This window comes from Agelaius tricolor, unplaced genomic scaffold (assembly GCF_023055355.1).
Source record: "Agelaius tricolor isolate 1412-34295 unplaced genomic scaffold, bAgeTri1.0.p SCAF_55, whole genome shotgun sequence".
NCBI classification, from domain to species: Eukaryota; Metazoa; Chordata; class Aves; order Passeriformes; family Icteridae; genus Agelaius; species Agelaius tricolor.
Window position 1 is genome coordinate 1,123,315 of NW_027269315.1, and position 27,819 is coordinate 1,151,133.

Consider the following 27,819-nt stretch of genomic DNA (forward strand, 5'->3'; position numbering starts at 1 on the left):
GGACTGGGGAGGGGTCCCGGCCCGGAGCGGGGGGGTCCCGGCCCGGAGCGGAGGGGCGGGCCCGGTTTGGGGGGGTCCCGGCCCGGATTGGGGGATCCCGGCCCGGACTGGGGGGTCCCGACGCAGACTGGGGGGTCCTGGCCTGGACTGGGGGGGTCCCCGTGGGTGCAGCCCCTGCAGGGCAGTGCAGTATTTTGGGGTCCCCGTGGGTGAGCACTTAGAGGGGAGTGCAGGATTTTGGGGTCCCCACGTGTGCAGCCCTTAGAGGGCAGCGCAGGATTTTTGGGGTCCCCTTAGGTGCAGCCCTTAGAGTGGAGTGCAGGATTTTGAGGGGGTCCCCGGGGGTGCAGCCCTTAGAGAGCAGTGCAGGATTTTGGGGGGTCCCCTTGGGTGCAGTCCCTGCAGGGCAGTGCAGGATTTTTGGGGTCCCTTTGGGTGCAGCCCCTTGAGGGCAGTTCAGGGTTTTGGGGTCCCCTTGGGTGCAGGGCAGTGCAGGATTTTGGGGGGTCCTTTTGAGTGCAGCCCCTGTAGGGTGGTGCAGGATTTTGGGGTCCCTTTGGGTGCAGCCTTTAGAGGGAAGTGCAGGATTTTAGGGTCCCCTTGGCTGCAGGCAAGTGCAGGATTTTGGGGGGTCCCTTTGAGTGCAGCCCCTGTAGGGCAGTGCAGGATTTTGGGGTCCCAGCCCTTAGAGGGGAGTGCAGGATTTTGGGGTCCCCTTGGCTGCAGCCCTTGGGGTTACTCTGTAGAACTCGGGGCGCCCCGGGGGTGTCGCCTCTCAGGGGTTTTGGGGTGCCCCCAAAGGTGTTCCCTTTGAGGGGGGGTGTTGCTGAGTTTTGGGGTTCATTCATCTGTGATAGTGGGGTTTGGGGGTCCCCAAATTGCTCACTGCAGGAGAGGGTCCTCAAGAGGTTTGGGGAGCTTTGGTACCCCCAGAAATCAGGGGGAAGTGTTGGGGTGCCCTGAGGAGTTCCTGGCTTGGGGTGACACTGAGGAACTCCATTTTTGGGGTGACACTGAAGACCCCGTTTTGGGGTGACCCCGAGGCCCATCGGTTTGGGGGTGACCCCAAGGCCCCCTGGTTTTGGGGGTGACCCCTGATTTTGGGGGTGACCCCAAGAACCCACGCGTTTGGGAGTGCCCCAAACCTCACTTTTGCTGTATCCCCGGACACCCCCATTTTTGAGTACCCCTGACCCCCCCCCCCCATTTTTGGGGTGACCCTGAGGACCCCCCGTTTTTGGGGGTGACCCGCTGGCCGTTTTCGGGGTGCCTGGGGCCATGGCGTGGGCGCTGAAGCTGCCGCTGGCGGACGAGGTGATCGAGTCGGGGCTGGTGCAGGATTTCGACGCCAGCCTCTCGGGCATCGGGCAGGAGCTCGGCGCTGGTGCCTACAGCATGAGGTACCGGGGACCCCAAAACCCACAGGGCACCCCAGAAGTCTCAGGGCACCCCGAAACAGGGCACCCCAAAAGATCCCGGGGAAGGCAGGGGCCGTGCAGGGAGTGGGGAGCCTCAAAAGGAGCTGGAGGTTGGAGGTGTCACCTCAGCAGTGGTACCCAAAGAAGAGGGGGACCCTGGAATGTCCAGAGGCACCCCAGAATCTCCATGGATCCCCAAGGGAAACCCCAAAATCTCAGGGGGTCCCCAAAATCCCCAAGGGAAACCCTGAAATGTCCAAGGGTCCCCAAAATCCCCAAGGGAAACCCCAACATCTCCATGGGTCCCCAGAATGTCTGGGGGATCCCAAAATCCCCAGGGGTCCCTAAAATCTCCTGGGGTCCCCAGAATTTCCAGGGGAATTCCAGAATCTCTGGGGGTCCCCAGAACCCTCAAGAGAAACCCCAAAATCTCCGGGGTCCCCAGAATCTCAAGGGGGATCCCAGAATCTCCAGGGGTCCCCAGAACCTCTGAGGAAATCCCAAAATCTCTGGGAGTCCCCAGAATCTCCAGGGGGATCCCAGAATCTCTGGGGGATCCCAAAATCCCCAGGGGTCCCCAAAATCTCCAGGGGTCCTCAGCATGGCAGGGGGTGCCAGGGGTGCGGGAACCCTGAACTGTGCCAGAGTTGGGGCTGGAGTAGGGATGGAGTTGGGAAGGAGTTGGGATGGAGTAGGGATTGAGTAGGGATGGAGTTGGGATGGAGCTGGGATGGAGTAGGGATAGAGTTGGGATGGAGTAGGGATCGAATTGGGGTTGGAGCTGGGATGGAGTAGGGATAGAGTTGGGATGGAGTACGGATGGAGCTGGGTTGGAGTTGTAATTGCAATTATGGCTGAAGCAATGCATGGAGCTGTTTTTGAGACTGGGATGGGTTTGGGATGGATTTGGGATGGATTTGAGGTGCAGGTGGGATGGATTTGGGGTGCAGTAGGGATAGATTTGGGATGCCATTGGAATGGATTTGGGATGCAGTAGGGATGGATTCAGGATGGGTTTGGGATGCAGTACAGATGGATTTGGGGTGCAGTAGGGATGGATTCAGGTTGGATTCAGGATGGATTTGGGATGCAGTAGGGATGGATTCGGGATGGATTTGGGGTGCAGTAGTGATGGATTCAGGTTGGATTCAGGTTGGATTCAGGATGCCATTGGGATGGATTCAGGATGGATTTGGGATGCAGTAGGGATGGGTTTGGGATGCAGTACAGATGGATTTGGGGTGCAGTAGTGATGGATTCAGGTTGGATTCAGGATGGATTTGGGATGCAGTAGGGATGGATTCGGGATGGATTTGGGGTGCAGTAGTGATGGATTCAGGTTGGATTCAGGATGGATTCAGGATGCCATTGGGCCGGAGCTGTGGTTGGAGTAGGGAAGGAGCAGGGCTGGAGTTCCAGCTGGAATTGTGGTTGTTGTAGTGGTCGGAGTCAGGATCAGGAGTGCTCACAGGTGTACCCAGGTGTTGACAGGTGTACCCAGATGGCCACAGGTGACAGGTGTGCCTCAGGTGAGCCCCTGAAGCCAGATGTTCAGGCCACACCTGCAGCCCTGATCTCATGCAGGGTCTGGAGGCAGAGCCAGGTTCCAGGTGGGGCTCATCCTGCAGGTACCAGGGTTGGATTGAAGGCACCCCTGCCCCCCAGCTCACCTGTCTCAGGTGACTCTCTCCCCTGTCCACAGCGATGTCCTGGCCCTGCCCATCTTCAAGCAGGAGGAGTCCAGCCTGCCCCCCGACAGCCAGGACAAGCTGCTGCCCTTCCAGTACGTGCTGTGCGCCGCCACCTCGCCCGCCGTCAAGCTGCACGACGAGACCCTCACCTACCTCAACCAAGGTGAGCACACCTGTCCTGCACAGGTGCCTTGGAGCAGGATGGCTGGGGGTTCTGCCTGTGGAAGGTGTTGTTTTGTTGTTTGCCCCCGGGAATTGCTGAGTTTTGGGGTGGTCCTGTTGGGAAATGGGAGGGGGCAGTGCCTGCACCTGGATGTGCTTGGCCCAGGTGGAGCAGGAGTCACCTGGGGGGTACTGGAGGGTGGTAACAGGGGTGTGTACAGGTGTGCAGGGGGTGTGTTAGGTGTATCTGTACAGGCGTGTGCAGAGGATTACAGGTGTGTGCAAGGTGGTTACAGGTGTGTGTAAGGTTTATCTGTACAGGTGTGTGAAGGGTGGTTACAGGTGTGTGCAGAGGTGTGTGCAGGGTGTGTGTAAGGTGTAACTGTACAGGCATGTGCAGAGGATTACAGGTGTGTGCAAGGTGGTTACAGGTGTGTGTGAGGTGGTTACAGATATGTGTAAGGTTTATCTGTACAGGCGTGTGCAGAGGATTACAGGTGTGCGTGTAAGGTATAACTGTACAGGCGTGTGCAGAGGATTACAGGTGTGTGCAAGGTGGTTACAGGTGTACAAGGTGGTTACAGGTGTGTGTAAGGTGTCTCTGTACAGGTGTGTGCAGGGTGGTTACAGGCGTGTGTAAGGTGTATGCAGAGGGTTCCAGGTGTGTGTAAGGTGGATCTGTACAGGTGTGTGCAGGGTGGATACAGGTGTGTGTGAGGTGTCTGTACAGGTGTGTGCAGGGGGGTTACAGGTGTGTGTGAGGTGTACCCATACAGGTGTGTGTGAGGTGTACACAGAGGGCTACAGGTGTGTGTAAGGTGTATCCGTACAGGTGTGTGTAAGGTGTATGCAGAGGGTTACAGGTGTGTGTAAGGTGTCTGTACAGGTGTATGCAGAGGGTTCCAGGTGTGTGTGAGGTGTCTCTGTACAGGTGTATGCAGAGGATTACAGGTGTGTGTGAGGTGTATCCATACAGGTGTGTGTAAGGTGTCTCTGTACAGGTGTGTGCAGGGTGGTTACAGGTGTGTGTGAGGTGTATCCGTACAGGTGTGTGTAAGGTGTATGCAGAGGGTTCCAGGTGTGTGTGAGGTGTATCTGTACAGGTGTGTGCAGGGTGGTTACAGGTGTGTGTAAGGTGTCTGTACAGGTGTATGCAGAGGGTTACAGGTGTGTGTGAGGTGTATCTGTACAGGTGTGTGTGAGGTGTATGCAGAGGGTTCCAGGTGTGTGTGAGGTGTATCTCTACAGGTGTGTGCAGGGTGGTTACAGGTGTGTGTGAGGTGTATGCAGAGGGTTCCAGGTGTGTGTAAGGTGTCTCTGTACAGGTCAGTGCTGGGCAGCTCTGCAGGATGGCAGTTACAGGTTCAGGTGTACCTGCTGCTTTCAGGTACCACTGGAAGGTCTGGGTTGGTGGGACCCCAAAGGAACGAGGAGCTCAGGTGACAGGTACAGGTGACAGAAACGCTCAGGTGCCCTCCTGCCCCCAGGTCAGTCCTATGAGATCCGGATGTTGGACAACAGGAAACTCGGGGAGCTGCCCGAGATCAACGGGAAGCTGGTCAAGGTGAGCAGAGAGCTCAGGTACCCCTGGCCAGGTGTGCCCGTGCCAGCCAGGTGCCCTCCAGGGCCCTGCAGCTGGGTGTGCTGGGAGATTCGCCTGTTTGGGGGAGGAGAGTGGTTCCCTTTGCCCCTTTTTGGCACAGGGAGGGGCTGCACGCCTGGCCAGGTGTGGCAGGGCAGCTCCAGGTGATGTTCCCCCTTCCCCAGAGCATCTTCCGGGTGGTTTTCCACGACCGGCGGCTGCAGTACACGGAGCACCAGCAGCTGGAGGGCTGGAGGTGGAACAGGCCTGGCGACAGGATCCTGGACATAGGTGAGTCTCACCTGGCTGGGGCAGCTGGGAGGTCCCAGGTGGGCCTCACCTGTCCCCCCCTCCCCTGCAGATATCCCGATGTCTGTGGGGATCATCGACCCCCGCGCGAACCCCACGCAGCTCAACACCGTGGAGTTCCTGTGGGACCCCTCCAAGAGGACCTCGGTCTTCATCCAGGTGAGGACAGGTGGGCAGTGCCTCACATCCACATGAGGGACAGCTGGGCAGTGCCTCACATCCAGGTGAGGACAGGTGGGCTCTGCCTCACATCCAGGTGAGGACAGGTGGGCTCTGTCCTGCATTCAGGTGAGGACAGGTGGGCTCTGCCTCACATCCAGGTGAGGACAGGTGGGCACTGACATGCATTCAGGTGAGGCCCAGCTGGGCTCTGTCCTGCATCTGAGTGAGGACAGTGGGCTCTGTCCTGCATCCAGGTGAGGCCCAGCTGGGCAGTGCCTCACATCGAGGTGGGCTCTGTCCTGCATCCAGGTGAGGCCCAGCTGGGCTCTGTCCTATATCCAGGTAAGGGACAGGTGGGCTCTGTCCCACACCCAGGTAAGGGGCAGGTGGGCTCTGTTCTGCATCCAGGTAAGGGACAGGTGGGCCCTGTCCCACAGCCAGGTGAGGCCCAGCTGGGCTCTGTCCTATATCCAGGTGGGCTCTGTCCCACAGCCAGCTGGGCTCTGTCCTATATGCAGGTGGGCCCTGTCCCACAGCCAGGTGAGGCCCAGCTGGGCTCTGTCCTATATCCAGGTGGGCCCTGTCCCACAGCCAGGTGTGCTCTGTCCCACAGCCAGGTGGGGCACAGCTGGGCTCTGTCCTATATCCAGGTGGGCCCTGTCCCACAGGTGGGGCCCAGCTGGGCTCTGTCCCATATCCAGGTGGGCCCTGTCCCACAGGTGGGGCCCAGCTGAGCTCTGTCCCACAGCCAGGTGGGGCCCAGCTGGGCTCTCTCCCATATCCAGGTGGGCCCTGTCCCACAGGTGGGGCCCAGCTGAGCTCTGTCCCACAGCCAGGTGGGGCCCAGCTGGGCTCTGTCCCATATCCAGGTGGGCCCTGTCCCACAGGTGGGGCCCAGCTGGGCTCTGTCCCATATCCAGGTGGGCCCTGTCCCACAGGTGGGGCCCAGCTGGGTTCTGTCCCTCGCTGGCAGCCGCACAGGAGGCTCACCTGTCCGCAGGTGCACTGCATCAGCACGGAGTTCACGCTGCGCAAGCACGGCGGCGAGAAGGGCGTTCCCTTCCGCGTGCAGATCGACACCTTCCGGGAGAACGAGAGCGGCGAGTACACCGAGCACCTGCACTCTGCCAGCTGCCAGATCAAGGTCTTCAAGGTACCTGAGCTCCCACCTGGGCTCTGTCCCACTTTGTACCGGTGCCTCTGAAACCTCCCACCTTCAGGAATAACAGCCCCAGCCGCTGATGCAGGTGATGCAGGTGGAGCAGGTGATGCAGGTGGAGCAGGTGATGCAGGGTGCAGGTGATGCAGGTGATGCAGGTGGTACAGGTGATGCAGATGGTGCAGATGATGCAGGGTGCAGGTGGTATAGGTGCTGTAGGTGATGCAGGGTGCAGGTGATGCAGGTGGTGTAGATGGTGCAGGTGGTGCAGATGATGCAGGTGCTGCAGGTGACGCAGGTGCTGCAGGTGGTGCAAGTGGTGTAGATGGTGCAGGTGGTGCAGGTCATGCAGGTGGTGCTGGTGCTGCAGGTGGTGCAGGTGATGCAGGTGGTGCAGGTGATGCAGGTGGTGTAGGTGGTGCAGGTGGTGCAGGTGGTGCTGGTGATGCAGGTGATGCAGGCGGTGCAGGTGCTGCAGGTGGTGCAGATGGTGCAGGTGCTGCAGGTGCTGTAGGTGCTGCAGGTGATGCAGGCAATGCAGGTGGTGCAGGTGGTGTAGATGGTGTAGGTGATGCAGGTGCTGCAGGTGATGCAGTTGGGGCAGGTGATGCAGGTGCTGTAGGTGGTGTAGGTGATGCAGGTGGTTCAGGGTGTAGGTGATGCAGGTGATGCTGGTGCTGCAGGTGGTGCAGGTGATGCTGGTGATGCAGGTGCTGTAGATGGTGCTGTAGATGGTGCAGGTGATGCAGGTGGTGCAGGTGGTTCAGGGTGCAGGTGATGCAGGCGGTGCAGGTGCTGCCGGCAGTGCAGGTGATGCAGGTGCTGTAGATGGTGCAGGTGGTGCAGGTGATGCAGGTAAGGGAGGGGTTGTTCCCGCTCTGGTCACACCTTGGGGTGCCCGTGACTCCATCCCACCTGCAACACCCCCAAAATCTCACCTTGGCTCCTCTTTTCTCACCTGTTCACCTTGGGGGGGTCAGCGGGGTTTGGGGTCCTGCTCTGCCCTCCCCTGGTCCACCTGGGCCAAATTCCTTCACCTGTGAGTGCAGGTACAGCCGAGTTCAAGGGAATTTCTGCAGGGGTCTACCAAAGGGAACACCTGGATACCTGTGGAGGTTCCACACTGTACTTCCAGTGGGATTTGAGTTACAGGTGTATTCAGGTGGTTACAGGTGTGTTCAGGTGGTTACAGGTGTCTGCAGAGAGGTTACAGATGTACTCAGAGTTATAGGTGTCTTCAGGTAGTTACAGGTGTATTCAGGTGGTTTCAGGTGTCTCCAAGTGATTACAGGTTTGTTCAGGGAGTTACAGGAGTCTCCAGGTTGTTACAGGTCTGGTCTCTTCAGGTGGTTACAGGTGTGTTCAGGGAGTTACAGATATCTCCAGGTGGCTACAGGTGTATTCAGGTGGTTACAGGTATTTCCAGATGGTTACAGGTGTATTCAGGGGGTTACAGGTGTATTCAGGGGGTTACAGATGTCTCTAGGTTTTACAGGTGTGTTCAGGGGGTTACAGGTGTCTGCAGAGAGGATTCAGATGTACTCAGGGGGTTATAGGTGTGTACAAAGTGGCTACAGGAGTATTCAGATGGTTTCAGGTATCTCCAGGTGATTACGGATGTCTCCAGCTAGTTACAGGTGTGTTCATGGGGTTACAGGTGTGTTACAGGTGTGTTCAGGTGTCTCCAGGTGGTCACACCCCTGTCCCTGCAGACGCCCTCAGGACAAGCTTCTCCCCAGACTCCTTTTCCCTGTGCCGAGCACCAGGAGGGCTGAGTCACCTGTGCCACCTGTGCCACCTGTGGGTGTTCCCCACACCTGTACCACCTGTGTCACCTGTATGTGTCCCCCACACCTGTGTCACCTGTGGGTGTGCCCACACCTGCGCCACCTGTGGGTGTCCCCCACACCTGTGTCACCTGTGTCACCTGTGCCACCTGTGGGTGTTCCCCACACCTGTGTCACCTGTGCCACCTCTGGGTGTCCCCCACACCTGTACCACCTTTGTCACCTGTGGGTGTCCCCACACCTGTGTCACCTGTGGGTGTCCCCACACCTGTGTCACCTGTGCCACCTGTGGGTGTCCCCACACCTGTGCCACCTGTGGGTGTCCCCACACCTGTGTCACCTGTGCCACCTGTGGGTGTCCCCACACCTGTGCCACCTGTGGGTGTCCCCACACCTGTGTCACCTGTGGGTGTCCCTGGCAGCCCAAAGGAGCCGACCGGAAGCAGAAAACCGACCGGGAGAAGATGGAGAAGCGAACGCCGCACGAGAAGGAGAAGTACCAGCCCTCCTACGAGACCACCATCCTGACCGAGGTGAGCCACCTGCCCCACCTGCCCCACCTGCCCCACCTGGCTGCAGGGAGCAGGGCTGTGCTGCTGCTGCCAGAGCTCGGCTCAAGGTGTTCCTACCTGCCAGACAGAACTGGGGCAGAGGAGGTGCTTTGCACCTGCAGAAGGGCTTTGGGGACACTATTGACCTGAGCTGGGCAGGTGTGTGCAGGGCCAGGTGTGTGCAGGGCCAGGTGTGTGGGGGTGGAGCTGTGTGCAGGGCCAGGTGTGTGTGAGTCCAGGTGTGTGCAGGCGTGGGTGCAGCCCAGGTGTGTGTATGGCTCCAGGTGTGTGTGTGTAGTGCAGGTGCAGCCCAGGTGTGTGCAGGTGTAGCCCAGGTGTGTGCAGGTATGCAGGTGCAGTCCCAGGTGTGTACAGGTGCAGTCCCAGGTGTGTTCAGGTGTGTGCAGGTGTAGCCCAGGTGTGTGCAGGTATGCAGGTGCAGTCCCAGGTGTGTACAGGTGCAGTCCAGGTGTGTGCAGGTGTGTACAGGTGTAGCCTGGGTATGTACAGGTGCAGTCCCAGGTGTGTTCAGGTGTGTGTGTGCAGGTGCATTCGCAGGTGTGTGCAGGTGCAGTCCCAGGTGTGTGCATGGCTCCAGGTGTGTTCAGGTGTGCAGGTGCAGCCCAGGTGTGTTCAGGTGTGTACAGGTGCAGCCCAGGTGTGTGCATGGCTCCAGGTGTGTGCAGGTGTGTGCAGGCGCAGCCCAGGTGTGTGCAGGTGTGTGTAGGTGCAGTCCCAGGTGTGTGCAGGTGTGTACAGGTGTAGCCCAGGTGTGTGCAGGTGCAGGTGCAGTCCCAGGTGTGTTCAGGTGTGTACAGGTGTAGCCCAGGTATGTACAGGTGTAGCCCAGGTGTGTGCAGGTGTGTACAGGTGTAGCCCAGGTGTGTGCAGGTGCAGGTGCAGTCCCAGGTATGTGCAGGTGTGTGTAGGTGCAGTCCCAGGTGTGTTCAGGTGTGTACAGGTGTAGCCCAGGTGTGTGCAGGTGTGTGCAGGTGTAGCCCAGGTGTGTTCAGGTGTGTGTGTACAGGTGTAGCCCAGGTGTGTGCAGGTGTAGCCCAGGTGTGTGCAGGTGCAGTCTCAGTGTGTTCAGGTGTGTACAGGTGTAGCCCAGGTGTGTGCAGGTGCAGGTGCAGTCCCAGGTGTGTGCAGGTGTGTGCAGGTGTAGCCCAGGTGTGTACAGGTGTAGCCCAGGTGTGTACAGGTGCAGTCCCAGGTGTGTACAGGTGTAGCCCAGGTGTGTACAGGTGCAGTCCCAGGTGTGTACAGGTGTAGCCCAGGTGTGTTCAGGTGTACAGGTGTAGCCCAGGTGTGCAGGTGTAGCCCAGGTGTGCAGGTGTAGCCCAGGTGTGTGCAGGTGCAGGTGCAGTCCCGGTGCCCCTGGGCTCACCTGGCATGCCCGCAGTGCTCGCCCTGGCCCGAGGTCACCTACGTGCCCAACGCGCCCTCGCCTGGCTTCAACAGCTCCCACAGCAGCTTCTCCATCGGGGACGGGTGAGCGCTGGGACTGGGAGTGCTGGGAGTGCTGGGAATGCTGGGAGTGCTGGAACTGGGAATGCTGGGAATGCTGGAACTGGGAGCGCTGGGAATGCTGGAACTGGGAGTGCTGGGAATGCTGGGAATGCTGGAACTGGGAATGCTGGGAGTGCTGGGAGTGCTGGGAATGCTGGGAATGCTGGGAGCGCTGGGAGTGCTGGGAATGCTGGGAATGCTGGGAGTGCTGGAACTGGGAGCGCTGGGAATGCTGGAACTGGGAGTGCTGGGAATGCTGGGAATGCTGGAACTGGGAATGCTGGGGGTGCTGGGAGTGCTGGAACTGGGAGTGCTGGGAATGCTGGGAGTGCTGGAACTGGGAATACTAGGAGTGCTGGGAGCGCTGGGAGTGCTGGAACTGGGACTGGGAATACTGGGAATGCTGGAACTGGGAGTACTGGGAATACCGGGAGTGCCAGACTGGGAGTGCTGGGAGCACTGGAACTGGGAATACTGGGAGTGCTGGGAATGCTGGGAGTGCTTGGGAGTGCCAGACTGGGAGCACTGGGAATGCTGGAACTGGGAGTGCTGGGAGTGCTGGGAGCTGGGGGTGGGTCAGACTGGGGCGGGGGTGGCACCAGTGCCATCCCAGTGCCATCCCCGTATCATCTCACTGCCATCCCATTGTGACCCCAGTGCCATCACAGTGTCCCCATGTCCCTCTGTCCCAGTGTCCCCATGTCCCTCTGTCCCAGTGTCCCCAGTGTCCCTCTGTCCCAGTGTCCCCAGTGACCCATGTCCCTCTGTCCCCCTGCCCCAGTGTCCCCAGTGATCCGTGTCCCTCTGTCCCCCTGTCCCAGTATCCCCAGTGTCCCTCTGTCCCAGTGTCCCCAGTGCCCCGTGTCCCTCTGTCCCAGTATCCCAGTGTCCCCAGTGACCCCTGTCCCTCTGTCCCCGTGTCCCCCTGTCCCAGTGTCCCCAATGACCTGTGTCCCTCTGTCCCAGTGTCCCCAGTGTCCCTCTGTCCCTGTGTCCCCCTGTTCCAGTGTCCCCAGTGCCTCGTGTCCCTCTGTCCCTCTGTCCCAGTGTCCCCAGTGACCCATGTCCCCCGTCCCCATGTCCCCAGTGTCCCTCTGTCCCCCTGTCCCAGTGTCCCCGTGTCCCCCTGTCCCAGTGACCCGTGTCCCCCTGTCCCTCTGTCCCCCTGTCCCAGTGTCCCCAGTGTCCCTCTGTCCCCCTGTCCCAGTGTCCCCAGTGTCCCCCTGTCCCCCTGTCCCAGTGACCCATGTCCCCCTGTCCCAGTGTCCCCAGTGTCCCTCTGTCCCCCTGTCCCAGTGTCCCCGTGTCCCCAGTGTCTCCCTGTCCCTCTGTCCCCCTGTCCCAGTGACCCGTGTCCCTCTGTCCCCAGCAGCGGGTCCCCGAGCCACCAGCCCGACCCCCCGGCGCCCCTGGCTGACGTAAGTACCTGCCCAGGTACCTGCCCAGGTACACCTGGGGCTTCCACTGGGAACCCTGGGGTCACCTGCAGACACCTGGGAGACCCCGCTGTCCCCACCTGGGGGGGAATTCCCACCTGTGCTGGCCCACCCTGAGCTCACCTGAGCTCACCTGAGCTCACCTGTGCCTCAGCACTTCCACACTTCCACATCACCTGGAGGCATGTCCAGGTCCCCCCTGCTCAGGGGTTCATTTCCCACCTGAGCTCACCTGTACCTCAGCAGAAACATTTCCACATCACCTGGAGTCATGCCCAGGTCACCTCTGAGGTCCTCACCTCCTCCCACCTGCTCAGGAGTTCAATTCCCACCTGTGCTGGCCCACCCTGAGCTCACCTGTGCCTCAGCACTTCCACACTTCCACATCACCTGGAGGCATGTCCAGGTCACCTCTGAGGTCATCACCTCCTCCCACCTGCTCAGGGGTTCATTTCCCACCTGAGCTCACCTGTACCGTAGCAGAAACACTTCCACATCACCTGGAGGCATGTCCAGGTCACCTGAGGTCCTCACCTCATCCCACCTGCTCAGGAGTTCAATTCCCACCTGTGCTGACCCACCCTGAGTTCACCTGAGCTCACCTGTGCCCCAGCACTTCCACACTTCCACATCACCTGGAGACATTTCTGGGTCCCACCTGCTCAGGAGTTCAATTCCCACCTGTGCTGGCCCACCCTGAGCCCTACATCCAGGTGAGGCACAGGTGGGCTCTGTGGGAAGAAACGCTTCCACATCACCTGGAGACATTTCCAGGTCACCTGAGGTCCTCACCTCATCCCACCTGCTCAGGGGTTCATTTCCCACCTGAGCTCACCTGTACCTCAGTAGAAACATTTCCACATCACCTGGAGGCATGTCCAGGTCCCACCTGCTCAGGAGTTCAATTCCCACCTGTGCTGGCCCACCCTGAGCTCACCTGAGCTCACCTGTGCCTCTGGAGGTTCCACATCACCTGGAGGCATTTCCAGGTCACCTCTGAGGTCATCACCTCATCCCCCCTGCTCAGGGGTTCATTTCCCACCTGTGCTGACCCACCCTGAGTTCACCTGAGCTCACCTGTGTCCTACATCCAGGTGAGGCACAGGTGGGCTGTGTTCCACACCCAGGTGAGGCACAGGTGGGCTCTGTGGGAAGAAACACTTCCACGTCACCTGGAGACATTTCCAGGTCACCTGAGGTCCTCACCTCCTCCCACCTATGCTTACCTGAGCTCACCTGTACCTCAGTAGAAACACTTCCACATCACCTGGAGACATTTCTGGGTCCCACCTGCTCAGGGGCTCAATTCCCACCTGAGCTCACCTGAGCTCACCTGTACCTCAGTAGAAACATTTCCACATCACCTGGAGGCATGCCCAGGTCCCCCCTGCTCAGGGGCTCAGTTCCCACCTGTGCTGGCCCACCCTGAGCTCACCTGTGCCACAGCACTTCCACACTTCCACATCACCTGGAGACATTTCCAGGTCACCTCTGAGGTCACCACCTCCTCCCCCCTGCTCAGGGGTTCATTTCCCACCCGTGCTGGCCCACCCTGAGCTCACCTGTGCCCCTGAGCTGGCCAGGCAGGTCACCTGGCAGCACCTGTGTCCCCCCAGACGCTGCTGCCCGCCTGGAGCCCGCAGGAGGCTCAGCAGTGGCTGCACCGCAACCGCTTCTCCACCTTCTCACGGCTCTTCAGGAACTTCTCAGGTGAGTTCTGCCCTCACCTGGCCTGGGTTACCTCAGCTGGACAGGGTCACCTCACCTGGGCAGGGTCACTTCTCCTCACCTGGGCCAGGTCACCCCAACATTTGGGGTGAATTTAGGGTGATTTTGAGGTGAATTTGGGGTGAATCTGGGTGAATTTACGGCAAATTTGAGGTGACTCTGACATGAATTTGGGCTGAATTTTAGGGTGAATCTGGAGTGACTCTGGGGGTGAATTTGAGATGAATTTGGGGTGAATCTGGGGTGACTCTGGGGTGAATTTTGGGGTCAATCTGGGTGAATTTAGGGCAAATTTGAGGTGACTCTGAGGTGAATTTGGGCTGAATTTTAGGGTGAATCTGGAGTGACTCTAGGGTGAATTTTGGGGTCAATCTGGGTGCATTTGGGAGTGAATTTGAGATGAATTTGGGGTGAATCTGGGGTGACTCTGGGGTGAATTTTGGGGTGAATTTGGAGTGAATTTTGGGGTCAATCTGGGTGAATTTGGGGTGACTCTGGGGTGAATTTTGGGATGAATTTTGGGGTGACTCTGGGTGAATTTGGGGCTTTCCCAGGGGCAGACCTGCTGAAGCTGACACGGGAGGACGTGATCCAGATCTGCGGCCCCGCCGACGGCATCCGGCTCTTCAACGCCCTCAAGGGCAGGTGGGGCTCACCTGGGGGGGCCCAGGACTCACCTGGGGGGGCTGGGACTCACCTGGGGGGGGGTGGGGTCATCTGGGGGGGTCAGGATTCACCTGGGGGGGGGTGGGGTCATCTGGGGGGGCTGGGACTCACCTGGCCCAGCTTTTTCCCATCTGAGTGAGGAATTCAGAGGAACTTTGGGGAAGGAGGTCCAGGTTGGAGAGAGAAATTGGGAATTAGAGATTAGGGATTGGGGATCGGGGATTAGGAATTAAGGACTGGGAATTGGGAATTAGGGATTAGGGATTGGGAGTTAGGGATTGGGAATTGGGAATTGGAAATTAGGGATTCTTTGAGTTTGAGACCCCAGGACTGGAGCCCCAGGCCAGGAGCTCCTGCTGCTCCAGGTGCTGTCTCCACCTGGAACCCGCCCAGAAGGTTCCCAAAGGGGGTGGATGTTCCTCACACCGTGCCTGAAAAATCAGGGGTTGGACACACCTGGAGCATTTTGGGAGGCTGAGAGGGACAGGGGGCCCAGGTGGGAATTGCCAGGTGGGAATTCCAGAGGAGACACCTGAGAGGGACAGGGGAGCTCCTCAGGTGGGAATTGCAGGGAAGGCTGGCCAGGGCCACCGAGGGGACACCTGGAGCTCAGGGGTTGGGATGGGCTCATCCAGCCCCCCCTGGGGACACCTGGCCCAGGGGGAGGGGCTGGGCAGGGCAGCCCCAGGTGACCCTCACCTGTCCCAGGATGGTGCGGCCCCGCCTGACCATCTACGTGTGCCAGGAGTCGCAGCAGGTGAGGGAGCCCCAGCACGAGCACGAGGACGGTGATGGAGGCAGCGGCACCTTCTTTGGTGAGTGGGGCAGGGGAGACACCTGGGGGGTGGGAACTCACCTGGGGGGCTGGGAACTCACCTGGGGGGCTGGGACATCACCTGGGGGGGTGGGAGCTCACCTGGGGGGGCTGGGAGGGGCTGGAACTCACCTGGAGGTGGGGGAGGGAGCACACCTGGAGGTGGGGGAGTGGCTGGTTCCCAGCATTCCCATCCTGCTGGGGACAAACTCACCTGAACAGAGCAGGTACTGCTGCCCAGGGACACTGGGGGGTTGTGAGGCCAGGCAGGACACGGTGACAGGGAGGACACAGGTGACAGGGCAGGCACAGGTTACAGGACACAGGTGACAGGACACAGGTGACAGGGCACAGGTGACAGACAGGACAGGGGTGACATGACACAGGTGACATGACACCCCTGTCCGTGACAGGACAGGAGTGACAACCAGGTCATGAGTGCCAGGCAGGACACAGGTGACAGGGCACAGGTGACAGGGAGGACACAGGTGACAGGGCACAGGTGACAGGGCACAGGTGACAGGTCATGGTGCCAGGCAGGTCACAGTACCAGGCACCTGTGACAGGTGACAGGCAGGCCCCTGTCCTGAGCAGAGCTGTGCCCAGCCCAGGTGGCTGTGCTGGCACACCTGGGCTCACCTGGCAGGTGTGGCTGGGCTGGCACACTGGGCACACTGGGCTCACCTGGCAGGTGTAGCTGTGCTGGCTCACCTGGCAGGTGTGGCTGGGCTGTGCTGTGCTGGCACACTGGGCTCACCTGGCAGGTGTGGCTGGGCTGGCACCCTGGGCACACTGGGCTCACCTGGCAGGTGCTGTGCTGGCACACTGGGCACACTGGGCTCACCTGGCAGGTGTGGCTGTGCTGTGCTGGCACACTGGGCACACTGGGCTCACCTGGCAGGTGTAGCTGTACTGTGCTGGCACCCTGGGCACACTGGGCTCACCTGGCAGGTGTAGCTGTGCTGGCACACTGGGCACACTGGGCTCACCTGGCAGGTGTGGCTGTGCTGTGCTGGCACACTGGGCACCCTGGGCTCACCTGGCAGGTGTGGCTGTGCTGTGCTGGCACACCTGGGCTCACCTGGCAGGTATGGCTGTGCCCGCAGTGTACCACGCCGTGTACCTGGAGGAGCTGACGGCGGCCGAGCTGGCAGAGAAGCTGGCGCAGCTGTTCCGGGTGCCCGCCCAGCACATCCAGCACATCTACAAACAGGGCCCCACGGGCATCCACGTGCTGGTCAGCGACCAGGTAACAACACCTGCCCCAGGTAACAACACCTGCCCCAGGTAATGCCCCCCTGCCCCAGGTAACCTCACCTGCCCCAGGTAACCTCACCTGCCCCAGGTAACAACACCTGCCCCAGGTAATGCCCCCCTGCCCCAGGTAACCTCACCTGCCCCAGGTAACAACACCTGCCCCAGGTAACAACACCTGCCCCAGGTAATGCCCCCCTGCCCCAGGTAACCTCACCTGCCCCAGGTAACAATACCTGCCCCAGGTAACCACACCTGCCCCAGGTAACAATACCTGCCCCAGGTAACAACACCTGCCCCAGGTAACCTCACCTGCCCCAGGTAACAATACCTGCCCCAGGTAACAACACCTGCCCCAGGTAACCACACCTGCCCCAGGTAACAACACCTGCCCCAGGTAACAATACCTGCCCCAGGTAACCACACCTGCCCCAGGTAACAACACCTGCCCCAGGTAACAATACCTGCCCCAGGTAACCTCACCTGCCCCAGGTAACAACACCTGCCCCAGGTAACAATACCTGCCCCAGGGAACCACACCTGCCCCAGGGCACACCTGGCACCAACCAGGTAATGCCCCCTGCCCAGGTAACCCCACCTGCCCCAGGTAACAATACCTGCCCCAGGTAACCTCACCTGCCCCAGGTAACAATACCTGCCCCAGGGAATGCCCACCTGCCCCAGGTAACCCCCACCTGCCCCAGGTAACCTCACCTGCCCCAGGTAATGCCCCCCTGCCCCAGGTAATGCCCCCCTGCCCCAGGTAACCTCACCTGCCCCAGGTAACCCCACCTGCCCCAGGGAATGCCCACCTGCCCCAGGTAATGCCCACCTGCCCCAGGTAACCTCACCTGCCCCAGGTAACCTCACCTGCCCCAGGTAACCCCCCCTGCCCCAGGTAACCACACCCACCCCAGGTAACAGCACCTGCCCCAGGCAACCACACCTGCCCCAGGTAACCTCACCTGCCCCAGGGAATGCCCCCCCGCCCCAGGCAATGCCCACCTGCCCCAGGTAACCCCCACCCACCCCAGGTAACCCCACCTGCCCCAGGTAACCCCACCTGCCCCAGGCAATGCCCCCTGCCCCAGGGCACACCTGGCACCAACCAGGTAATGCCCACCTGTCCCACAGGGATCCCTGTTCTGGTCAGCAACCAGGTAACCACACCTGCCCCAGGTAATGCCCACCTGCCCCAGGTAACCCCTACCCGCCCCAGGGAATGCCCACCTGCCCCACAGAGATCCCTGTGCTGGTCAGCGACCAGGTAATGCCCATCTGCCCCAGGGCACACCTGGCACCAACCAGGTAACTCCCACCTGCCCCAGGGCACCCCTGGCAGTGCCAGCCTATGCCCCCTGCCCCAGGGCACACCTGGGGTCACTCTGGGGGCAGCATCACCTGGGCAGGTGCTGGGAAGGGCCCAAATAAATAAATATTTCTGGTGGGTGCTTCCAAAGCTCCCACCTGAGCTCCCACCTGGGCACCTCCCACCCTTTGGAACCCAAATTCTTCCCAAAAAAAAAAAGCCCTAAATTGGTGCTGTTTGGGGTTTTTTTTCCAGATGATCCAGAACTTCCAGGATGAATCCTGCTTCGTCCTGGACACCCTGAAAGGTGTGTGAGTACCTGGGCTCTGTGTTTGGGCCACACCTGGGTCACACCAGCCCCTCCCACCTTCCCTCACCTGTCCTGGGCTTCCTTTGCAGCCGAAACCAACGACAGCTACCACATCATCCTGAAATAGGGGCCAGGTGAGGGACAGGTGAGGAGCACCTGCAGCCTCTCAGCACACCTGGACACCCTCCACTCCCAGCACGAGGACACAGCCGAGATTTGGGAACCCCCAGGTGTGGTCACCTGACCACCCTCCTTGAAAAGAGCACCTGGAGAGCCCCCAGGTGTGGTCACCTGGCCACCCCCCTTGAAAAGAGCACCTGGACACCTTCTGGAGAGCCCCCAGGTGTTGTTACCTGGCCACCACCCTCAATAGGAACATCTGGAAACGCTTTGGAGACCCCCCAGGTGTGGTCACCTGGGCACCTCCCCTTGCAGGGAACACCTGGAAACCCTTTGGAGACCCCCTCCAGGTGTTGTTACCTGGCCACCACCCTTGAAAGGAACACCTGGAAATGCTTTGGAGACCCCCCTAGGTGTGGTCACCTGGGCACCACCCTCCCAGGGAACACCTGGAGAGCCTCTGGAGACCCCCAGGTGTGGTCACCTGGCCACATCCCCTTGCAGGGAACACCTGGAAATGCTTTGGAGACCCCCCAGGTATTGTTACCTGGCCATCCCCCGTCAAAAGGAGCACCTGGAAAGCCTCTGGAGAGCCCCAGGTGTTGTTACCTGGCCACCCCCCTTGAAAAGAACACCTGGAGAGCCCCCAGGTGTTGTTACCTGGCCATCCCTCCTTCAAAAGGAACACCTGGAGAGCCCCCAGGTGTGGTCACCACCCTGCCTGGGAACACCTGGAGAGCCCCAGGTGTGGTCACCTGGCCACATCCCCTTGCAGGGAACACCTGGAGAGCCCCCAGGTGTTGTTACCTGGCCATCCCCTATCAAAAGGAACACCTGGAGAGCCTCTGGAGAGCCCCAGGTGTGGTCACCTGGCAGCCCTGCCCACAGGTGACTCCTGGCATGGACAGGATGCTCCAGTGCTGCAGCTCTGGGGCACCAGGTGTGCACCCACCTGGGGACAGGTGTTGCCTCCAGGTGGGTGCAGGTGTGAAGTGATCTCATAAGGTCATCAAGAATTCCAGATCCAGATTTAATTATGGAAAATTGGAAGAGAAAGGAATAACTCGGGGTGGGGGGGAGGGGAGATTGCTGGGTATTTTTGGGGAGAAAAGCAAAGATTTGGGGAGAAAAGCAAAGATTTGGGGAGAAAAGCAAAGATTTGGGGAGAATAAGCAAAGATTTGGCTTTTTCTGCTGGATGTGTGAAGTGATTGAAGCGGCTCTGGGCAGGTGTCCAGGTGAGGGATCTGCCCAGGGGTGGGAGGTTGATCCCCAGATCCCTCACACCTGGATGCTCCAGGTAATACCAACCTCAGCCCTTCAGGTGTTTCAGGCAAAAACAAACAGGAAAAAAGACAATAAAAACCAAGGATTTGATTGAAATAAAGCCAGGCTGGGATCCAGGTGTGGCAGGTCCTGGCTCAGGTGACACCTGTGACAGTCTGGCCAGTGCAGGGGGGCAGCACCACCCCAGCACTGAGTAGCACCTCCAGAATCACCCCAAACATCTCCCCAAAACCATCCCCGGGACCACACAAAAATCACTCAAAACCACCCCAAAGAAATCCCCAAAATCACCCCCAAACTACCCCAAAATCACCTCCAAAAATCCCCCAAGACCACACAAAAATCACTCAAAACCATCCCCAAGAAATCCCCAAAATCAGCCCCAAACCACCCCAAAATCACCTCCAAAAATCCCCCAAGACCACACAAAAATCACTCAAAACCACTCCCAAGAAATCGCCAAAATCAGCCCCAAACCACCCCAAAATCACCCCCAAACTATCCCAAAATCAGCCCCAAACCACCCCAAAATCACCTCCAAAAATCTGCCAAGTCGCCTCAGGATAGCCCCAAAATCACCTTGAAATATCCCTGAATCTTCTCCCCTAAATTACCCCCTCACCACCCAAAATTACCCAAAAATTATCCACAGATCGCCCCAAACGACCTCAAATTCATCCCCAAATCCGACCCGAAATTCATCCCCAAATTATCCAAATTCATCCCCAAACGACCTCAGATTCATCCCCAAATTCGTCCCCAAATGCCCCCAAATCCCCCCACCTTCATCCCCAAATCCCCCCACCTTCATCCCCAAGCCCCCATGCCCCAGGGGTGTCAGAGCTGGAGCACCCCAGGGTTGGTGCTGCCTCAGGTGGGGCACACCTGGAGGAGGGGGAGTGCCCTCATCTGCAGGTTGTACCTGGGCTTTCACCTGGAGAAGGTGAGGGGGGACACGGGGGCTCTTGGATCCTTTCATTCCCTTCCTTTGCTCCTTTCATTCCCTTTCCTTGGATCCTTTCCTTCCCTTTCCTTTGCTCCTCTCATTCCCTTTCCTTTGCTCCTTCCATTCCCTTTCCTTTGCTCCTTTCCTTCCCTTTCCTTGGATCCTTTCATTCCCTTTCCTTTGCTCCCTTCATTCCCTTTCCTTTGCTCCTCTCATTCCCTTTCCTTTGCTCCTTTCATTCCCTTTCCTTTGCTCCTCTCATTCCCTTTCCTTTGCTCCTCTCATTCCCTTTCCTTGGATCCTTCCATTCCCTTTCCTTTGCTCCTTTCCTTCCCTTTCCTTTGCTCCTCTCATTCCCTTTCCTTTGCTCCCTTCATTCCCTTTCCTTTGCTCCTCTCATTCCCTTTCCTTTGCTCCCTTCATTCCCTTTCCTTTGCTCCTCTCATTCCCTTTCTTTTGCTCCTTTCCTTCCCTTTCCTTTGCTCCTCTCATTCCCTTTCCTTTGCTCCTTTCATTCCCTTTCCTTTGCTCCTTTCATTCCCTTTCTTTTGCTCCTCTCATTCCCTTTCCTTTGCTCCTTTCCTTCCCTTTCCTTTGCTCCTTTCATTCCCTTTCCTTGGATCCTTTCCTTCCCTTTCCTTTGCTCCTCTCATTCCCTTTCCTTGGGCAGTGCCTCCAAGGTGTCTCCTCAGTTCTGCCCCCCAGACCCCGAGGGTTTCAGCGCACACAGCACCAAGGGTGAGGACTCGGGGTGCTGGCGCTGCCCCTCGCAGCTGCTGCAGGAATTAACCCTGTCCTGGCCACAGCCAGGCCTTTCCCCTTCCCTTACTGCACTCCATCCGTGTCATTCCTCAGCCCCCTCCTTGCACTCATCCTTTATTCTACACCATCCACACCAAAGTGCATTTGACCTTTTATTCTGCACCATCCACACCATTCCTTCTTCCACAGCTTGCACTCACCCTTTATTCTGCACCATTCCTTATCTCACACCTTGCACTCACCCTTTATTCTGCACCATTTCTTATCCCACAGTTTGCACTCACCCTTTATTTTACTCCATCCACACCATTCCTTCTCCCACAGCTTGCACTCACCCTTTATTTTACTCCATCCACACCATTCCTTATCCCACAGTTTGCACTCACCCTTTATTCTACACTGTCCACATTAATTCCTTATCCTAAGCCTTGCACTCATCTTTCCACCATCCACACCATTGCTTATCCCAAACCTTGTATTTACCCTTTATTCTACTCCATCCACACTATTCCTTATCCCAAACCTTACACTGGTTCTTTATTCTGCACCATCCATGTCATTCCTTATCCCAAACTTTGCACTCATCTTTACACCATCCACACCATTCCTTATCCCACACCTTGCATTTACTCTTTTTTCTGCACCATCTATGTCATTCCTTATCCCAAACCTTGCACTCACCCTTTACACCATCCATGTAATTTCTTATCCCAAACCTTGCATTCATCCTCTATTCTGCACCATCCCTTATCTCAGACCTTGCATTTACCCTTTATTCTACACCATCCATGTCATTCCTTATCCCTTGTACTCACCCTTTACACCATCTACACCATCCCTTATCCCACACCTTGCACTTATCCTTTATTTTACACCATCCACACCATCACTTAACCCAAACCTTACATTTACTCTTTATTCTACACTGTCCACATCATTCCATATCCTAAGCCTTCCACTCATCCTTTTTTCTGCAACATCCACACCATTCCTTATCCTAAACCTTGCACTCATCCTTAACACCATCCACACCATCCCTTATCCCACACCTTGCACTCATCCTTTATTCTACACTGTCCACGTTCTTCCTTATCCCACACCTTGCATTTACTCTTTATTCTACACTGTCCACACCACTCCTTATCCCAAACCTTGAACTGGTTCTTTATTCTGAACCATCCACACCATTCCTTATCCTAAACCTTGCACTCACCCTTTTTTCTGCACCACTCATTATCCCACACCTTGCACTGGTCCTTTTTTCTGCACCATCCATGTCATTCCTTATCCCTTGCACTCATCCTTTACACCATCCACACCATTCCTTATCCCACACCTTGCACTCACCCTTTATTCTACACTGTCCACATAATCCCTTATCCTAAACCTTGTACTCACCCTTTACTCCACCCACACCACTCCTTATCTCACACCTTGCATTTACCCTTTATTTTACTCCATCCACCCCATTCCTTATCCCAAACCTTGCACTGGTCGTTTATTCTGCACCATTGTCCTGGTTTAGGGCAAATTTGGGAGAAAAGGGGCCCCTCCAGAGAGCAAACCCACACAGCCCCTCCCCACAAGGGGGTCGGGAAGGATTCCTTGGAGACAAGTGGAAAGAACCTATTTATTTAACAGGCAAAACACCCCCAGCACACAAAATGAGCAATACCAGGTGACACCACTCTGAAAAGGATCACAAATTCAGAAAGTCTCTCCTGGGGGTGGTCACTCTGTTCTCAGTCCCTCTGACACCGGGGGCAGCTCCTGCAGCAGGCACAAGGTGCAAACTCTCAGTGTTTCCCAGGTCCCAGTCCGGAGCAGGTTTGAGTGGGTCCAAAAAGGGAAAGGAGAAACAGTCCAGGGAAAATTTGGACTGCTTAGCTAAACTAACTAATGAGCAGAAGCAAAAAAGCAAGAGCAAAGCAGGAGCAAAGCAGAAGCAAGAGCAAAGGGAAAAGCAAAGCAAAAAGCAAAAGCAGCACCCATGTACTGCCCTGTCTCTGTGTCGTGCCAGCTGTGGGGGAGCGGCTGAGAGCAAAACCAAAACAAAACATTCGCTCTTCACAGCCAGTCTTGAAGGCACAGAACATGATATCCAGCATCAACAGAACACACGGATGGGGATACAAGCATCATAACGTCACCCTAGGACAACCAGCCACATCATTCCTTATCCCACACCTTGCATCCACCCTTCATTCTGTGCCATCCACACCATCCCTCATCCCAAACCTTGGCATTTACCCTCATTTTACACCATCCACACCATCCCTTATATCACACCTTGCACTCATCTTTCCACCATCCACACCATCCCTTATCTCACACCTTGCATTTACCTTTTATTCTAAACCACCCACATTCCTTATCCCAAACCTTGCACTCACCCTTTACACCATCCATGTAATTTCTTATCCCAAACTTTGCATTTACCCTTTATTCTGCGCCTCCCACACCATTCCTTATCCCAAACCTTGCATTTACTCTTTATTTTACTCCATCCACACCATCCCTTATCCCAAACCTTGCATTTACTCTTTATTTTACCCCATCCACACCATCCCTTATCCCAAACTTTGTATTTACTCTTTATTTTACTCCATCCACACCATCCCTTACCCCAAACCTTGCATTTACTCTTTATTTTACTCCATCCACACCATTCCTCATCCCAAACCTTGCCCTCACCCATTTTCTGCACCCCTCACCCCTGCCCAGGTTCCCCCATGTTCCAGCTGTGCCCACATTTCACACACATCTGGAGTTCCATCTCCTCAGCCCCCGGCTGTCCCAGGTGTGCATTGAGGTCCGTCAGTCCTGGCTGTCCGTGTGTCCATCCTGGATCTCTCCCAGGACACGAGGGCTGCTGTGCCCAGAGCTCCCAGCTGGAGCTGCCCATCTTCATCCTCATCCTCATCCTCATCCTCATCCTCATCCTCATCCTCATCCTCACTGCAGGGTCACCCCCAGCCAGCGGTGTCAGAAATCCAGGCAACCCCAACAAAGGGGAGGAAGATCATGAGGAGGACTCCATCTTATCAGAAGGCTAATTAATTACTTAATTATATTCACTATTATATTATACATAATTATTTAATTATATATATAATACAGATATAAAATATATTTAATTATATATAATATATATTAAATATATAATTATTTAATTATATTATATATAATTAAATACTTAATTATATATAATAAATTCTATATTATATTACACTGAATCTGCCAAGCACTCAACTCCACTGCACAGAATCTCGTGCCTGTCAGTGACAGTCCCAACTCACACACATGGATTCAATTGATCAATTAATTAAATGGACCAGAATAATCGATCAAATAACCAGAATCCAATTACCAATTCCCTTCAGGTAAACGATCTTCCAATGCACCCCACTTGTGAACAACACAGGAGCAGTAAATGAGATAAGAACTGGTTTTTCTTTCTCTGAGGTCAGAGAATGTGAATCCCAGAATATCCTTGGCACAGCCCCATCCCATGGGGGCTCAGCCCTCCTGCAGTGCCAGCTGTGGTTCTGCTGGAGCAGGGATCCTGCACAAGGGGGGAGTTTTCCTCTGCAGCTCCAGGGCTGCTGGAGATGGATGCTCCAGGTAATACCAACCTCAGCCCTTCAGGTGTTTCAGGCAAAAAAAACAGGAAAAAAGACAATAAAACCCAAGTATTTGATTGAAATAAAGCCAGGGTGGGATCCAGGTGTGGCAGGTCCTGGCTCAGGTGACACCTGTGACAGTCTGGCCAATGCAGGGGGGCAGCACCACCCCAGAACTTCCCAGAACATTCTGGGAATGCAATGGAGGAGAAAGCTGCTCCTCTGGGAATGCAGGGGGGAAAGGCTGCTGGGGTGTTCCAAAACCTCAGATTGTATCCAGGTAGGAATGTTTGAAATCTCAGATTGTATCCGGGTAGGAATGTTTGAAATCTCAGATTGTATCCAGGTAGGAATGTTTGAAATCTCAGATTGTATCCAGGAAGGAATGGTTGAAATCTCAGATTAGATCCAGGCAGGAATGTTTGAAACCTCAGATTTTATCTGGGTAGGAATGTTTGAAATCTCAGATTGTGTCCAGGTAGGAATGTTTGAAATCTCAGATTGTATCCAGGTAGGAATGTTTGAAATCTCAGATTAGATCCAGGTAGGAATGCTTGGCTCCTCCCTCTGGGCTCACATCTCCCAATGGGATGATGGAATTTTATCAGCCATGCAGGGACACTCACTGGCCCATGAACAGAAGGTAATTAATAATTAATGGCCTATGAACAGGACATAATTAATAATTAATGGTCCATTAACAGGAGGTATCTCCTGGAGGGAGGATTGGCTGTGGCAGAGATACAGAAAACTGCCCCAAGAACAGAAGAGAACTGCCCCAGCTCTGACAGAGGGAAATTAAATACCTGAGACACTTCTGTGAGCACCAGCCGAGGTCCCAGTCCCTCCAGCCCTGTCTGTGTCATGCAGGTGACACCACAGGTGACCTCTGGGGTGACCACTGGGGTGTCCCCTCTCTCTGGAGCGGGGGAGCTGCTCCCAACAGCACAGAGTGGCCCATGCGCGTGGGACAGGGGACATTTCCTAAAATCTGTGTGAGACTTTGGACTCTGCCCAAGGTCTTGGACCATCCTCTACAGCCGAAGTCAGCGGGGAGGAGTAAGGATGGTCCCCATGGTGCCAGGGTGGAGACTCACCTGAGGCAGTGCCTGTTCTGCTGCTTCCATTGGCATCACTGACAGGGAGCTGGGGCACGGTGACAGAGTTCTGGAAACTTCCAGAGAAACCTCCAGAGTCTGGATCCTGGATTTTATCCAGGGAACTGCTCCAGAGAAACCTCCAGAGCCTGGGCTCCACCCAGACCCACAGGAACTGCTCCAGAGAAACTTCCAGAGCCCGGACCTTGGGCTTGGGAGGGCTCTGCTTCCTCTTCATCCCTCACTGAGTGACCTGCTCTGCTCTTGGATTTCTTCTTGTGAAAAATGTGTGGCTTTTTGCAAATATTAAAATGAATATTGTATGTGTTATGTTAGAAAGTGATGCTGTAATCATTTTCTTAAGTAGTGTGTTAAATATAGTTTCAGGTTATAACATAATGTTAAAATAGAAACTGTGCTATGTAAGATACTGTTTTAAAGAAAAGAATGAGGTACTCCCACTGAGATAGCAGCCACAGGACACCTGAATCTTTCAGAGAAAGAGAATTTATTGCCCCATTATCAGGAGAAATTAACTTCTTCCCACCTCACTCACTCAGGATGACGCTGTCAGGATTCAGAGGAAGAAGCTGACACTGCCCAGCCAGAATCCTGTGTTTGAATGGAATTTATGCATCATGGATGAGGTGTATGAATATGCAACAGGCTGTTGCTTTTAAGGGTTAATCCTCTGTTAACCTGAGTCCTTTTTCAGGTTTATTTTGCCCAGAAAGAGGCACCCGAACTATCTGTAACTCTTTGTTTTTATTGTCTCATGTTGTCCTAATCTTAATTGTCCAAATTATTATTACTCTAATTTTATTACTGTTTTTATAACCAATTTATTACTATTAAACTTCTAAAATTTTAGAAACGAGTGATTGGCGTTTCTCACATTCTGCTCCATGGGGACTGGACTGAGGTGGGTGCAGAATTGGCTGCATGGTCACAGCCAGGGCGCCGTGGGCAGGGGCTCAGTGGTGCCCAGCGGTGCCCAGCGGTGCCCAGCAGTGCCCTGGGGGCCCACACTGGGACCGGTGTCCCCGAATGTGTCACCTCACCCGTGACACGGGCACAGGGACCGAGGGCAGCTGGTGACACCGAGCTGAGGTTGGGGACAGCCCTGGAGGACGAGGCCGTCCCGAGGGACCCGGCCGAGCTGGGGCAGCGTCCTCTGGGAATCTGCTGAGGTTCAATGGGGCCAAGGGCAGGAGCTGCCCCTGGGTCCGAGTGACCCCGGGGTGGACTCAGGGGGGTGAGGAGATGGAGCAGCCCCGGGAGAAGGAGCTGGGGGTGCCTGGGGTGGGAGCTGGACAGGACCCGGAGACCCCCGAGCCTGGGCTGAGCCCCAGCGAGGGCAGAGGGAGGGAGGGAGGGAGGGAGGGAGGGGGGCTCTGCTCCTCTGCCCCTGTTCCCAGGTCAGACCCCACCTGCAGAGCTGCCCCAGCCCTGGGCTCCCACAGGGAGGATGAGGAGAGAGCCCAGAGGGGCCCCGGAGCTGCCCCAGGGCTGGAGCCCCTCTGGAGCCAGGCTGGGAGAGCTGGGGGTGCTCACCTCACTGCAGGGAGAGCTCAGAGCCCCTGCCAGGGCCCAAAGGGGCTCCAGGAGAGCTGGAGAGGGGCTGGGGACAAGGGATGGAGGGACAGCACACAGGGAATGGCTTCCAGAGGGCAGGGATGGATGGGACATTGGGCAGGAATTGTTCCCTGGGAGGGTGGGGAGGCCCTGGAATGGATTTCCCAGAGCAGCTGGGGCTGCCCCTGGATCCCTGGCAATGCCCAAGGCCAGGCTGGAGCACCTGGGACAGAGGGAGGCGTCCTTGGGGCGGTGTCCCTGCCAGGGCAGGGGTGGAACAGGTTTTAGGGTTTTAGGGTCCCTCCTAACCCAGTGCACTCCATGATTCTGTGTCATCCCATCCCAAAATCCCCCTGAGCTCAGGACCCAGCCCAGTGCCCACACCCCAAAATCCCACCCCAAAATCCCAAAGTTTCCATCCTGGTTTCCCAGCCCAGTGTCCCCATCACACACCTCCATCTCAGTGTCCCACCCCAAAATCCCACCCACACAGCCCCCATGTGCCCTCACTCTGTCCCATGCCCTGTCCCCCACCCCAATGTCTCCATCCTGCTGTCCCAGGC

At 56.7% G+C, this 27,819-nt stretch overlaps 1 protein-coding gene across 6 annotated transcripts; it reads left to right on the forward strand.

Moving 5' to 3' along the window:
- Nucleotides 1-37: 37 nt before the first annotated feature.
- TFCP2 (transcription factor CP2) lies at nt 38-26,555 on the forward strand. Of its 6 annotated transcripts, none has more exons than XR_011684067.1 (16): nt 38-1,400; nt 3,121-3,272; nt 4,759-4,835; nt 5,039-5,144; nt 5,215-5,321; nt 6,325-6,477; nt 8,693-8,803; nt 10,224-10,312; nt 11,700-11,748; nt 13,383-13,476; nt 14,049-14,139; nt 14,869-14,975; nt 16,081-16,223; nt 17,793-17,844; nt 17,937-18,942; nt 25,289-26,555. XR_011684067.1 is itself a non-coding variant. In XM_071455925.1 (16 exons), the coding sequence occupies exons 2-16, from the start codon at nt 1,279-1,281 to the stop codon at nt 17,972-17,974; spliced, it is 1,491 nt and encodes a 496-aa protein (XP_071312026.1). In that variant the 5' UTR covers nt 38-1,070; nt 1,118-1,278; the 3' UTR covers nt 17,975-18,075. The 6 variants fall into 6 exon arrangements, 3 of the variants coding, with proteins under 3 accessions (XP_071312026.1, XP_071312024.1, XP_071312027.1); XR_011684069.1 differs by having other exon boundaries at nt 17,937-18,566; XR_011684068.1 differs by lacking the exon at nt 25,289-26,555 and having other exon boundaries at nt 17,937-18,077; nt 18,129-18,326.
- Nucleotides 26,556-27,819: the final 1,264 nt, after the last annotated feature.